General features: G+C 39.2%; 1 protein-coding gene across 2 annotated transcripts; it reads right to left on the bottom strand.

Moving 5' to 3' along the window:
- Window positions 1-242: 242 nt before the first annotated feature.
- rac2 (Rac family small GTPase 2) lies at window positions 243-13,889 on the bottom strand. 2 transcript variants are annotated; one of them, XM_028017197.1, is made up of 7 exons: window positions 13,732-13,889; window positions 7,876-7,947; window positions 4,212-4,329; window positions 3,724-3,786; window positions 2,691-2,850; window positions 2,214-2,347; window positions 243-694 (listed from the first exon to the last, which is right to left on the bottom strand). In XM_028017197.1, the coding sequence occupies exons 1-6, from the start codon at window positions 13,764-13,766 to the stop codon at window positions 2,217-2,219; spliced, it is 579 nt and encodes a 192-aa protein (XP_027872998.1). In that variant the 5' UTR covers window positions 13,767-13,889; the 3' UTR covers window positions 243-694; window positions 2,214-2,216. The 2 variants fall into 2 exon arrangements, with proteins under 2 accessions (XP_027872998.1, XP_027872997.1); XM_028017196.1 differs by having other exon boundaries at window positions 243-698; window positions 2,213-2,347.
- Between the last annotated feature and the right edge of the window lie 2,046 nt (window positions 13,890-15,935).

Consider the following 15,935-nt stretch of genomic DNA (forward strand, 5'->3'; position numbering starts at 1 on the left):
AGGCTCATAACAGATGGCAGGAATGCCATCAGATAAATCACCATTATCTCAGACGCTCGCTCATCCATTGCTGCAGCGGCCATGCAGACCGTGATGCACATCTGGCAGCGCAACACGCGGGGAGGGGAATATTTTCACAAATGAATTCACATAATTCATTTTCATGGAAAACTTCACTTTATTTGTGAGTTTTTATTATTATTTTTAAACACCATAACAAATATATCTATTTATTACAACACTTTTGATCAAGATGTTTTTTATTTTTATACTAAGCGTCTCAACGGTACACCTTGAACACATCTCATGGAAACACTGCTTACAATAAGAATGGTTACTCTGATATGTTGCACAACTACTATTTTTTTTTTTAGGATTGTAAATTAGACACACCAAAAAAAAGTAACATATACATTTCTCATAAGCTCATAGAGTGATAACACAGTGTGCAAACCTGGGACAGTTACTATGAGAATTTTCCATATTAGACAGAGACGTCGAATCTCTTGCAGCATCCATATTGCTCAGTATTAGAAGGCTGCTAATAGATGTTTGCTGCTATTTAATCGTAACTGTCCAGGTGTTTTATACAATTACAGTGGAGATTTATAAGAAACTTTGACAAAAGAACTTTAAAATCTTCTCTTAAGGCAGAGTCAGCAGTCTGAATGCCTGGCGTTGCTCCTTTCCTGTCCTGTTCAAACACAACACACGTAAATCACACATTGAAGCAGAAATGTAAATCATACAGGATATTCATTGAAAAACATGTTCGCAAAATTAATAAAAGGTTTTTTTTTTTTAAATTACAGCAGCTCAGAGACTTACTATTCCATATCTTACTCTGGTGAAAAAAAATCATAATTTCTCAGCATATTGCTTTTCTACTGTACAGCAAGGATGCAATTATTGTATTAATTCCAAAACAGCAGGAAACCAAAATCGAGTCATTTAAAAAATATATTATTATTATTATATATTATTAGATATATATTATTATTGTTATAATTGAATCCTGAGCTTTTTAGCTTCTAACGCAGTACCAGTGCAGTAGCTGCAGCTAACAGTATTGTTCATTAAACTCTTGGTTTACTGGAAGGTTTAAATGTTTCTTCCCAGCTAATTGGAAAGCTTCCCTGATGTGTTCACTATAATTACTGATGTTTTGCTGTAGTAAAGAACTTACTACAGCTTACTCTTAAGTGCTAGCTTAAGAGTAGCTAGCACTTAAGCTAGCTGTTCTAGCTTAGCTAGCTAGTGCAAGCAGGTTTAAGAAAAAAAATGTTTATTTTTGACTCTCTCTGTTACGACTCTGCTACGTTTTTTGTGTAAGTTTTGTAGATAAGGATATTATTATTACTGTTAATGAGAAGTAGTGAAGTAAATGAGCTGACTGAGTGAATACGGTGTTGCTGGAGATGGAAACTGAGGTAACAAGTGTGAACTAAGGTTAATTTATGGCTAAACTCCAAGTAACAACGGCTTCTATTTCCGTGGAAAACTGACTGAATGTTTTACAGCTGCAGATAAATATGCAGAATTTAGTACTTCAAGTAAGAGACTTGTGTTTTTGTTTATTGACAGTTTCCATGTACAGACAGTCGGTTGCTAACTCTGAGGGCATTCCTCAGTATGTCTAAATAATTCAATTTATTTAGGCATAAATAAATTGCCTAATTCAATTCAGGCCTAAAATAATTCAATTCAGGTTGTTCATAAGTGATGGTAGGATGGAGCAGGAAGTGGCTGGATGGGTTAGGTCTTTGTTTGGGGCAATGCTACCTCATCTACAGTCATGAGCTAGCAGTCCTGGCAGCTAATAATTCTCCATACAGACCATAAGGTTGTGTTTGGGTTTGATGCCAAACCTTCTGCATAGTCTGTAGTTATTGCAGATATTTGAGTTGAAACCCAAAACAGCGATCAAAGTAATGGATTCTGCCACCATCCGGTTGGTTTAGCAGTTATTTTCCAGTGGAGCCTAAAGGCAGACTGACGACCAAAGAAAGAACACCGATTTCTATAGCAGGTCAACCTGTACATCATGTTTCCGTCAAGGTCATTTCTAATTCTTCAGAAAATTTGTTTCCGTAATTCTACCTTTTTTTTTTCTTTTTAACTGTGACTCATTTTATTCTCCTTGTCCGTGTTGCAAACTGTACAAAATGTTGTTTTCCTAAACGTCCTGCCCCCTTTCTCCACGTGTGCCTCACCTGTTACAGCATTGAACAAGCATTCTTCTTGACCTTGGCAGGCTGGGGGCAGAGCACCGCCCGGATGGCCTCATCGAACACAGTTTTCAAGCCGCGCTGAGTCAAGGCAGAGCACTCCAGGTACTTTACGGCGTCTGAACGCACGGAGAACGACACACATACATGCAAATAAACCTTCAAATAACGCATATATTCAGCAACAGGGTAAATTGCAGCGATTTCTAGTTTTACGGTAGTAAAGGAAGGGCATGAAGACATTCAAAACGTTAAGAAGACATCACAAGTGCTATTTACCTCTCTCTTTTTTGTAAGGATGTTTTGGCTCTAGTGGCCTTTATTTCACAGTACACAAGAGCGATGTGAAGGAGGGAGAAGACATTTGGCAAAAGTCAGCGAGCCGTGACAAGAGCTGAAGGCTCCGAACACGGGTTGCATTGCTCGCTCTACCTAACACACCATCGCCACGCCCCAACTTACCTATCTCCTTAGCCAGAGCGAGACCCTGTGGGTAAGTGATGGGGGCCAGCTTCTTTTCCTTCAGCTTCTCAATGGTCTCCTTCTCATCCCTCAGATCCAGCTTGGTGCCCACCAGGATGATGGGGGTGGATGGGCAGTGGTGACGAACCTCTGGGTACCACTGAAAACAAAGACAGCCACCAAGAGAACTTTATTTAAGTGCTGCAACACAAATCAAACATAGCCGCATTTTACTTCTTTAAGAATAAACAGGTTATTGTCAGAATTGCAGCTGTGACCTTTCATCTTTATGTCACAGACGTTTCTCCCATTTGTTTTCTGCCTCGTCGTCGTTTTTTCTCATCCACCCTTCCCTTTGTCACTTCTACACTCACTTCTTCCTGTCCATTAGTCTGTAATGGATGTGGTATTTGACTGACAAATGCAGCCATCTTAATAGCATTGCTTGCACCATCGGATTGACGCACACTAGTTGTGAGAATTACCAAATGAATCATGCTGCTGCTACCTTTACTGGATTCTTGTTGGGCATTTATTAGACTCAAACAATTATGAAAGTTGCTTCATGAGCTCAATTTAACTTCTCTGTTTTGCAATTAGGATCAAATTTTGAGTACAAAATCAAATTGAAATCTATCTATATGATTGTGATGTATTGTAAGTGATATGATTATGCAGTTCTTGATATGATTTGAACCTTTACCTGATAAAAAGAGCCTTGAGATGACATTGTTGCAAATTGACAAACAGAACTGAATCGACTCAAACTGGAGTCAAGTGATTGTTGGTTTAGATAAGTATAATTACACCAGCTTTTTTTTCTTAAAAACATTCTTCTTCCCTGATTACTTTTAGAAATATAAGTGCTATTTCAATGTACCAACACAAATCCTTTATAACAGTTTTATCTTGTTGTTTGCTTCTTGTTTATTCTTGTAAATCACTTTGTGCTGCATGTCATTGTATGATACAGTAAGTTGCCACACAAATTCGACTTATAGAAAGCTTTTTGGTGTAAGAAACTGAGACTCACCTTGGCTCTGACGTTCTCATACGAGGCTGGGCTGACCAGGGAAAAACAGATGAGGAAGACGTCCTAGATAGACCAAAATAGAAAAAAGAAAAAAAGATTGTTCATCTTAAATTTATGTGGTTGGTGGGATATTTAATCATCAGTTTAAACGTCTACTGACTTATAAATGACCAGATATTGATCTGGCAACTTGTCTCTCCATCTTTAAAAAGCTGTATGCAGCAGTCTCTTATCGCCTCAATATTTTTTTTGAAAGACAGATGGTTCATTTCCTTTTGCTGTCTGCATCATCATGAACACTTTTCTTTTATTTCCCTCCCTGTTGCTCCAATCAATGAAAACACGGCTCCGTCAGACTGACATTTGGTATAAATTTGACAGCTGCAATTTAAATCGCATCACTCTCCACAGCTGGGGTTTAAGATGGATTTTGTTTTCTAATGAAACGCCTGGCGTGTGCACTCGGTCGTGTGGAAACGACTGCATACCGTCTGTGGATAGGACAGCGGGCGGAGCCTGTCGTAATCCTCCTGTCCTGCTGTATCCCAGAGGCCCAAGTTCACCGGCTTGCTGTCCACCATCACATTAGCCGAGTAGTTGTCAAAGCTGGAAAACACAGAAGGTCAGTCGTCCGTCAGAGAGCCAGTAAGTGAGCCTTCAACTTAACAAGCAATTTAAGCTATCGGTCAGTTGATTTGTTGGCGCCACAGACACACAGTAAAGTTATATGAACAATTTGAAATAGGAAATGATACAAAGAAGAAGAAAAAAAGAAATATGGCGCAGTGATTAGAGCGCGAGCCCCACACCGAGACCTGGACGTGACCTTTACCGTCCTCGGTTTCTGTGCTGCATGTCTTTACCTCCTTCCCTTTCCTACCAGAATACTTTCAAATAAGGCCTATTAGCGCCAAAAACAAAAAAACAAAAAAAAAAACTAGAAAACGAAAAAATAAATAAAAATAATGCCTCTTAGAAAGAACCCAAGGGACTTTGTGATGTCATAAAACAATAAGAATAAGTCATTTATTTAGGCGCGATTTACAGATCAAAATTTTAAGCAACACTGCCACTTAGTGGCCGAAATTAAACACTACAGACTCCTCTTTGAGCAGGTGTATTTTTCACCAAAAATGATTTTTGAAATAAAAACACGGCATGGTTGTTGCTTCAAAACAAAGCTGAACTATATATATATATATATATTTTTTTTTTTTTTCTAAAGCTAAGAACATAAAACTGCAACGCAAAGCCAAAGCATGACAATGCATGTTTGACTTCCTCTTCTAGGGTCAAAACGACGTTTCCCTTTAGCAAAGTTCAAACATTCAGCTTCAGTTTTGCTTCTGTGTCACACATTTGCTCAAATTAGCTCTCATATGTCCGTCTCAGACAGTTCAAACTTGCAGCAATTAAAAAGTGAACTGTTTTCTGATTTATTTATTTATTTAGCTATTTTACTAATTTTGGTAAGAAAAAAAAATTAAGGTATCTCCAAATACTTAATTGTTTATATCTATCATTGGTGATTATTGTGTGGCAAAGTCTCTTTCTGTCTGGTGCTGTAGTTTTGGATCTGTGGGTGTACGCGTTTGCCTTCAGTTATAGATCAAGCCAACTGATCCCATTGAAACATTTTAATAAAAAATAATAGATGTTTAAATCCAAAAGATTTAGTCGTTCCTATAACTTTTTAAAGGGACAGTAATGAACACATTTCAGGCAGGAAACTTCAGTTGTTTAAAATAAGCCATATCTCTTAAACATGAAAAACCAACATTAAAACTGAGGAGGTTGCTTGTCTTCAAACCAAGTGGGCTCACTACAATTTACCAAACATGTGAAAACAACAGCTTATCTAACAATAGTGTCATTATCAATAATGACAATAAAATGACCCAAAAGAGTCAGAGGATGAACAGAAAGGAATAGTTTAACCTGGACTGCACTATTACTTCAATGATCCTAACAATGATTAATACGCTTGGACCTCTAAACCAAAAATTAGAATAAAAGAATCCCCTGAAACATGATGTATCTTCAAGAATAGTACATGAAGAAACCAGCCTATTTTCTTTCTTTTAATCACCGAATAACAAATAAAAAGCACCAATAAATTTATAGGGGAACATTTTCAGAGGTGGTCCAACAAAGAGAGCTAATATCACGGTACACGGCCAAAACAAAACACTGTAGTAGACTTTCAGGCGTTTGTAGAACTCTGTCATTATGTTTAGGAAGCTGGCATTTAAAAGTGGTTCTCTATAAAGAAATAAATGAAATGGGTGAGGTATGAATAGGAACAGCAACAATGAAAAGAACATTTTAAAAAATGTGAACAGACACAGAAAATGACAGAAAACCCACAAAGCTAGCCGGGCAGAACATGACCTTGACCGCTATACTGATCAAAGTTTGACCTGAATGCACGAGAGTAATAATTTTATTTAGCCAGTTTAGAAAATCAGGAAGTTGCAAAAATATCCAAACTGTGTTGTGACTTTAATTGCTGATTACTTTTGTGTTAAATACATCATGTGAAACTCATTTTACTTAACATAATAATTGTGTATGATGTACTCGAATGTGAAAACTAAAATTGCCATAAGGAGCTTACAGGAATAGACTGACAGACATTATTTCTAGCATGATATATCTTTCATGTAACTCAAAGAGTCTGCTTCTGATTGGCTTATTAGTCCCTTATGACGACTCCGCCCCCAAAGACAAACTCTGCAGAGTAAGCAATTGTGGCTACGTTTACATGAGACCACTGTCTAAAAACTGCCGCTATTTTCAGATGTTGATTGGAGAGAAGTTCAATGTTTAGACTAGACCACCAAGACTCTTCGAATCCGCTGCAGCTGTCATGCCAGGCCACCACATGGCGCTGTGATTTTAACATATCCTTGAACTTTTGATCTTTAGCATCCACCTCATTTAAAACAGTGGCCCGTCTCATGTAACACATATTTCTTATCAGAAACGGCACACACAGCACAACGCGAGCCGCCATTGTTTTCAATGTTATTTTGCCCATGCATGCATTCTGCACATGTGCGCGTTCACGCCTCCTCTAGCTGGGGTTTTTACAGACAAGTTTCACTCTGAGACCTGGTTTCAAGAAGTGCCGGTGTCACAGACTCCGGTAGCTGGAGGCGAGCAGCTGGATCGTAAAGCTTAACAAGTATGTTAGCTTTAAGCTAACAAGATGCTAGTTTGTTAAGCTAACATAGCTCACACGCTAATTTAAGAATGTTTGCTAACATATTTGTTATCTTAACAAGCTAAAGTATGTTAGCAGTAAGCCCCAACTAGTAGCTTAGCAAGCAACAGTATGTTAAACTGTAGCTTAACATACTGTGGTAGCTAAGCTACAGCTTAACATACTGTGGTAGCTACGCTACAGTTTAACATACTGTGGTAAGCTACAGGTTGGGGCTGTCTGCTAGCATACTGTAGTTTAATCATCAAGTGTAACTGGATTCCAATAAATTATATCAGTGAAACTAGTCTTTACTCCTCAATTTGTTTAAAAAAAAAAAGCCAAATAGAGTACTTGCCCACTCTGCCCTCCTTTTGGTTTCCAAAAGAAACAAAAAAGATCAGCTGATAAAATTTCTGCTTTTCTTTAAGACTGAATGATGCAAAATAGTTTATTTTAAATTTGTCAAGATAATTTTTTTTTTATTTTTTACAAATTGAGTCATAGTCTGTCAGAATACATGTTGCAACCGAGCGAGTGCAACATGTCCTCCTGCACTGTGATGCCTCTCATGAAGCACTCTGTGGTGTTTGTGGGTCAGTGGCACAGTGACACGTAGAAAGGGAATGTGAGCGAAAAGGTCTCTTCCTGTTGCTCCTCTCCTAAGCTTCGAAGACGCTCGAGTTTGAAAAGAGGCATGTCTTCCTCTGAGGGTCGCTGCTTGTCCCGACATGCCCCTGTTAGCGCTTCCAGATATCTACAGCGGCACGTGTTGGTTGTTATTGTCATAAAGAAGGCAAAAGTCGAAATATTTCAAATTGCTCCTGAGTTGTTTGCGTTGCTCCAGACAAATGTCCATGTATGCCTGGATTTTAGGTGTAACCTTAAAACCTAAAAGCAGAAAATGTGTGTGTGTGGGCGTGTAGGCGTGTGTATATTATACTCACACTGTAGGAATGTACTCCCCAGGGAAGGCATTGGTGGTATAGCTGATGAGAAGACATGTTTTACCCACAGCTCTGTAACAAAAGAAACAACAACAATCACTCTGGGTAATATCAAGGAAATGTCACTGTAGAGCACATGTGTCAAACTCAAGGCCCGGGGGCCAAATCTGGCCCGCATTAGCTGCTTATGAGGCCCTCTAGTCTCCAAAGGGATGCATAAATAGAACAGTTGTATGCTCAAATATTATTTTATCAATCAAATCAAAGCAGTTTTTTATTTTTGTATGTTGCCAAAACACACCAATCAGTCCCTCCAGTTTTTCGCGAATCCGCCATCATGACAATTCACGCAATAATCGACAGATCCTTAAGTGATCTAACTCCCACCTGCAGGTGGCAGTAGTCACAACAGTCTATGGTAGCTGCAGAGTAGCAGAGCGCAAGGGAGGGAGGGCGCCATGCAAGATTGTGATTGACAGCGCTAAGACCCGCCTCCTGGCTCTGATTGGTTGTTTCTAGTTTGCACTGGGGGAAGGCAGAATATCTGCCTCATGTCAAACTGTTGCAATGTCTTGACAGTTTCAATGTTTCAAAGTCTATGTCTTGACTTTTATATACATATATAAAAGTTAAATACTGCAGCTTTAGTGAGGTCAAGTTACACCTCATAATTGATATGGCGAGTAACAAAAAGTCACATTCAGAAATGCGCAAATATTGCTAAATTCCTTGCAGATACTTTAAAATCAGAACCAGTTCGTTGGGGTGCTGATCAATGTGAAGATGTTCAGCACTATTTAATTTAAAAAAGTTGTCACTGAATGCAGACACACCTTTTTATTAGTATTTTTGTTGATGGGTTTCTATCAACGCATAGAAACCCATCAACACCCAAAACAATAATGAGTTATAGCATGTTCATGTCATTGCAACATATTTATTGATTAAACCCACATAATGCAACTAGAATTAGAAAAAAAAAGAAGACATCTTGCACTGACAGGAAATGATGCATCAAGCACACGAACTGAAATGAGTTACTGCGGCTGTGACCTACTTATTTGCAGAGTTGTTTAAAAGTGGGAGGGAAAAAAAACAGGTCTTCAAACTTTAAGAAAGTTGCCCGGTTTGGATTCTGTGACATTTCAGGCCATAAGGTATCGCATGAAAAACTGCAGAACTTGCAAAACTTATTCCGAGTTGCAAATCGCTGCGCTCAAGAGCCAACCTTAGACTCAGGGCGCAGAATAAAACAACTTTAAAGCAAACCGTAAAAAACATCACTGCAGGGCTGTAAAACCAGGCGGAATGGGAGTGATTACGGGAGCTCGCCAAACCGGCTGCTTCAGCAACCGCAGGGACGGAGCAGCGCAGGAGAGAGGCCGGTCAACAAGCACCGACTGGCCCGCTTCTAATTTTGTTCCAGGAATTTGCTCTCAGTGTTTAACAACAACAACAACGTGTCGCCGATTCACAGAAAAAAAATAAAAATAAATAATGAAAAAAAAATCGTACTTCAAGCAGACGAGGTTCTGAATAAAACTTCTGAGGAATTTGTTTGAACGTGTTTTCCCCTGAAAGTACATCTCTTGATGTTGTGTCTGAAATGTTCTCGTTTTCTAACAAGGTGGGTTTTTTCCACGTACTTATGTTTTTATATAATTATGATAGTTCACCACTGCACAGTTTGACGTGCAACTGTTTTTTCTCCCCTAACGACCAGCTTCTGACAGTTATAAAACAAGATATCTATCTATCTATCTATCTATCTATCTATCTATCTATCTATCTGGTAAACTGAAAGGTTCGGCACGAAGCCAGATGCTGAGTAAAGGTAGGGTTTTAAACGACTGCATTCTATAACTTATTGCCATTATTTGTGTGCATGAATGTGTGCGGGTGTGTGTGGGTGTGTGTGTGTGTGTGTACGGGTGTGGGCGTGTGCGAGCCGAGTGGTGAAGTGTTCGAGTGTCAGAAAGGAAGTGTTTCAGAAACATCAGTAGAAGCTGAAAACAGGAACCAGCCATTTTAAGCCTAAACCCTAAACATAAACTGAATTCCACTAAATCCTAAAACAAACTTTTTGGTTTCTACTCCTTTTTTTATGCTTCACTTCGTTTCATATTTTTGCATATTTTAGGAGTCTTCTTTTGTTTTCAGTCCAGAACAACAGCACTAGTTACACACTGAAACATAAAAGAAAAATGCTGCCAAAAAATGTATGTTTGCAACAATGACGGTCGATTTTAGCCATCCAGAGTTTCGTGAGGTAAAACTTCAGCAAACCAACATAGAAATGTGAATTATTGTGTCTCCCTGGTGCACTAACATAATAGCAAAAACCTTACTGGGTGATATAATATCTGATGTAAGAGGACATACAATTTGATTTCCAATCTAAGTCTGGCCACCATTTTTTTTTTTACATGTTGAAAAATTCTGTGGCATGAGCATTTTAATTTTATACAAGAGCTACTCCTCTTTAATCACACAAATTAATCTCATCCTATGCTATGCAGACATTCAGTATGCACTGATGAAGATGGCCAAGGTAAGCGAACAGAAGTTGACCCCACTTGCTTTGTGAATTCAGCCAATAATTATTCGAGTTCTCTGCATAAATAAAGGCCTATGTCATGTTTTGCTAAAACATCTTTGGGTTAAAAAAAACAACAAAAGAACCAATAGTCTTTCACCCCAAGATCAGACAATTATTAAAATAGAAAAAAAGTGAAGAATGTAACATTGTGGCAACAGTAATTTACAGACACACACTGTAAATATCAAACTTGTAATACACATTTCTGTAAGTTACCCGCTTTTCTCTTCATACCACAGAAAACCAAAATGGTACAACGTGGACTGGATCAGATCAGCCTTATGATTATCGCCTGAATAAATGTCTACATTGTGGTTTTGAATGAAGCTATGCTTCATATTTTTAGCTGATGCGAAATTCATTCCCATTACTTTCACTTCTTTATGTTATGATTGTGAATACATTTGCTGAGTCTGAGATAAAAAAGGCAAACATTTCTGAAGTGTTTTAGTTTCTATTAACACGCATGTTGATTCAGAGTAAACATACATTTTTCTTCTCTGCTGTCGTTTCCTGCAATCGTTTTTGGTTTCTCGTCAGACTTGTTGTTCATGTAGTCGTACTACGATGTTCCATCAGGTTCAAACTGCGCCATCTTTTCATGAAGTCAATCTGATAGGTTGACAAATGTCCCTGATTTTGGTCCCAGCCTGTCATTGATGGGCCATGGCGGCTGACCCGTTGAGCGCAGACAGTCCTACACTATCGGACTTTTATGATTACTTATTACGGTTTGTACTGGATGTAAAAATACTTGTCAAATAAAAATGTCTCTGTTGTAGGTCAGGTGAGAGAGTAGCTGTCGTTTAGTCAGGGCATTGCTGGTTTCGTCCCAGTCATCCAGAATACTCTAAATCAACCTACAGTGCAACGTAGGAAAATGTCTTGGACAGAGGACAAAAAAATATGAGATATAAACACTGTTAAAGAGGCAGGATTGTGTTAAATAGACTTTAGTTTTTCTACTTTAAATCATGTTATTACGTTATCCACTCATCAAAAACATGCCAGGAGTATTGTCTTAATTCTTTCGTTCACGTTTGAGAAATCACTTCATCTCCATGGCAACCATGCAAAACGCCTGGTTGGACCTAGCTCCGCCTTTGAGGACAAAGCTCCTCCTCAGAGCTGCAGTTTCCAAGCCTCACAGAGCTCCTTTCCCCCCGCAACTCCCACCGCTCGGTTCCTTCAGACTAGCCAGCAGCAATTAGCAAACACCTGGTGGAACTGAGGATCCGCTGAGCTCGTTGTAGGAGCTGCTTGTCAGTGAAACACTGGTAAAAATGTTGTTGAAGGGTTAATAGAGGAGCCATGTTGTGATGACTTCCTGAAGGCGGAGTTTAAGAAAGAGCAGGAGTTTTTAAAGAGACAGAGGCCCAATTTGATGGTGATAAATTATGAAGTGATATTCTTTTTAGGTCATGTTGCCTATATGTAGCATTTTTATAACAACTGAAGCTAACATAGTTACTTAATTGTGCCATAAAATGTCACTATGTGCCTGGAAAACACATAATACTGCACCGGTAAATATTTTACTTACTGGCAACAGCGCATGGATGGATTTTAAAAAGTGGATAAAGTTAACACTTTTGCAAGTGTAGTCTTTGCTTTGTACCATTTGCCTCCTAAATATTGAATTCCTTCACTGAAGTACTGCTATTGGTAAAATCTTCATCGGCTTAAAATGCCATGGATTTAACTGGTCTATCCTAGAAAGTGACCGTTTTACATTTATTGGTATTTCTGATCAGTTTTGAAGTAATTTCATGAAATGTGGCGCTCTGTTCACAAAAAAAAAAATCGTGCAAAAATCTTTCTACTAAGACATCCTTCTTCGTTCACATTCTCTAAAATACCTTTAGATTTGCATATTTTATAGGTCAAACTGTAACCACTTTGACTCGTGAAGGACTTTAAATCTCTCGTCCCATCAGGTCATAAATATTTAAAGCGGTCAAGTTTAACTTGAAGGTTATATGGAGATTCAAAGAGCAAACTTCCCTGCAATCTAAAACCGACTTCCTCTTTTTGGAGTCGCGCTGCAAGACCGACAGACACGTGTTCACCCAGAGCGCACAGCTGCTCCGCTTCTTTTAATAGTTTCCACAAGGTCCAGCTTGCAAGCCCAAGCCCGAGACATGGTGTTGCGTCACCAGCGCAACTGAAGTCTCTGCCTGCTGCATCAATGAAACGTGGAAATGTTGCCGTCAGAGCAATTAAATAACAGTTTTACACGAGTTGGTCGCTTTTTCTGGCAGGTTTTTGGACGCCTGTTCCTAAAGTCCTGATCTATTTTTAATCATCCAAAGAGGAGCGTTTTTGTGTGGTGTGTTTTTGACACTCATCCGCACACACCGATACACACACACAAAAAAGTAAAAACTCCTACCGTTGACTAATTTTTTTTACTCTTTCCCACTTATTTCTTCGACCTTTGGATTGTCACTCGGTTCGCTTTTACGTTTTTGGCAGTGGAAGCGTCACCCCCGTGCTTTTACTTTTACTGATAAGCATCGTTATTCGTGTGTTGTTGCTTAGTTCCTCTGCGTCTTGCTTGACATCTCTAAATCAGAGATGTGCAACAGGAAGCTCAGCACATGAGGAAATGCAGCAGCACTGCCTGCGTTAAACCTCCGATGGGTCAACTGCCTTTTTTATCGCTCAACCAGGCAAGGAAAGTAGCTTTAGTCTGACAAAAATCATCTCAAAGATGTTGCTTTGAGTAGCAATTTGGGGTTTTTTTGTTTGTTTTTTTAATTTATGTGACACATGGTTCAAATTTGTCAGTAGAGAAGAGTTTCAAGCAAATAAATTCACCAAATCCCGTTTTTTTTCTTCTTATTTTCTCCTTTAATAAACAGCTGTTTCAACCCCTTCTCTAAAAAGGGCAGTTGCACTTTTACTTTGCTCCTTCAACGCATTTTCCTGCATGTTGTGACCTGCACGGCTCATTCAGTGCCCACACAGCAAAATCAGTACCATCAAAAAATGGAAAAAAACAAAACAAAACACAGAGAAGGCTACAGGTTTAACGCGGGACCTTCTCCGTTTGAGTTATTGACACATCACTGCGGAAGTTGGAGAAACTCCGATTCAGCCTCGTTTCTCTGCTGGAATCCTGACACCTAAAGCTCAGGTTCTGGCATCGTCATCACCATCATCATCAACTCCATCGACTGATATAAACTTTGAGACAACCCCAGAAGTGCAGCTGAAGCTAAGGCAAGAAAAGTGAAGAAGAAATAATGGCGTACCCATCTCCAACGACCACACATTTGATCGCCTGCATCCTGTTCCGCTCAGCTTCGTCTCTGCTCCGCTCTGCGACACACAAACTCAGAGAGGAGAGGTTGAGAGACTCAGATCAGCATGCAACTACAGGAAATTGTTGCACACCTCCCTCTCTCGCTGTCTCTCCCTCCCTCTTCACCTCATGCACCCTTTGCTAGCTCTTCTTCTTCTTCTTCTCTCATGCTCACCCTCCTCCTTACTCGTTGCACACATCTTCTCTTCCTGTTTGCTTTTCTTTCTCTCATTTTCTTTTCCTCTTCAGAGCGGCGTAACTTTGAAGAGTTTTCTCACGGAAATGTTTTAACGATTGTTTATGATGAAATTGATAAAGAAAATGACAATTCAAACAGCAAAAAAAAACAACAAAACAAAAGAGGAAGACTGTCCGTTGATTCTAACAGCTCAATCTGAAACTTCCTCCTTTGTCTTGCATGCACTCCAGCGGTCACAGCTGCTCTGTTTCTCATTCCTCTTGAAATACAAAGACTTGGACTGAGTTTGGGGGAAAAATTGCATTAGAAATTGACAGCAACACAGTCTTGCTTGCCATTCTCAAGAGGACCATTCAGCGCACAAACACCAATCTGTTATTATCTTCCACTTGTCTTGAGGCCATTTTGATCCGATGCCCAAAGCACCAGAACTGATCGCTTTCGATGAGGACCAGTGGTTCTATTCCAAATTTTCCTCTGGATCATGGAGTTCTGCATCGTACCACTGCGGCCGGTTCAATAGATTTAATGGACAAAGTAAATTTCACACACTTGTACCGGCAATCGCTTCCCTTTGTCAGAAATGTCACAGTCTCGTTACCCTAGGAGAGGGGTGATACGTAGACAGATTTGAAAATTGTAAACTTTGGCTTTTGCCGCAGCTTTTCCTTCACCACTAAAGACATGGTGATGCCTGTATCACTGCGGACAAGGGCCCAATATGAATTTCTCAATGCTACCATCAATCCAATCCAATCCAATGTTTTACATTACCCCAAGGGACAGCATAAATATGAACATTAAAATTACAAGTGTCGTTACAAAACTGCAAAATACTTCCAAAACAGATATAACCGACCCAACGACACATCCTGGAGATGCCAATTCTGATATTGACCTTACAGAAAAATGCTCAAAGTTTGCCTTGCAAACACCTAATTACAGTTATAAATACACTAGGTCAGCGCTGGCCACCTCATACGTCTGTCTATCGCCAACTGGCTCCGGACTTTGGACAGAGGCGTGGATAGGAAGGAGCAAAGAACTTCTGCCTTTAGACTCATGAGCGACAGATCCTACACTTCCATAAGTGGATGAGGAAATTTAAAGGTAAAATAAATATGTTTGCGTTATAAACAAACCTGATTAGCAACATGCATGCAAACACGCAAGAGCCAACACACACAGAAACACCAGAGCAATTCAGACAGTAATGGCAGCTAGCTGGTTTGGCAAATTGCAAAAACTAGCTCAATTTTTGATTGATGACAAATAAGACATATTGTTCCACACAATAGCCATCAATGACAAACACACACTATGAATAGGGTAATGTTAGCCAGTTCAGAAAACAATAAAATAGAAAACAATTTCAGTTGACGGTAAACAGTCACAAAGAGCGACGAATCAAAAATCCATACAGACACAATAACAGAGAAGAGTTTTCTTTTCCTCCGTTGCTACTTGCTTTTTTTTATAAGTTCCTTGGGACGATGTGTTTTGAATTGACATTATATATAAATAAACTGAACTGAGAAAATGAGCTCAATTAGCTAGCTAGCTAATGCTAATATTTCACTACATCTTTTTCACACAGTACAAATACACACAATGAGGTGAAAATCTGAAGATATTTACATGAATCAGATGTTGCTGTTTAGCAAAATGGTTCGTTGTGTCCTTGGGCAAGACGGTTTAGCTTTTACCGTATCACTAACAGATTTTTCTTTTGTTGGCCTGTTATTAGCAAGAGCTGTGGGATCTGGGAAAAGTTTGTTTTTAAAAAAAATTGAGATAGAACTGTTGTAAATTCACAGGAACATAAGGACAAACTGTTGTAAAAAAAAAACAAAACAGCAGCAGACAGAGTCCTGTAGAGGGGTGGAGACGTAAAAACAAAGTCAAGCATCAAATGGGGGAACCTGTTGGGTTTAAGTGACTCTCAGGTAAAGAAG

Source organism: Xiphophorus couchianus, chromosome 5 (assembly GCF_001444195.1).
Source record: "Xiphophorus couchianus chromosome 5, X_couchianus-1.0, whole genome shotgun sequence".
NCBI lineage: Eukaryota > Metazoa > Chordata > Actinopteri > Cyprinodontiformes > Poeciliidae > Xiphophorus > Xiphophorus couchianus.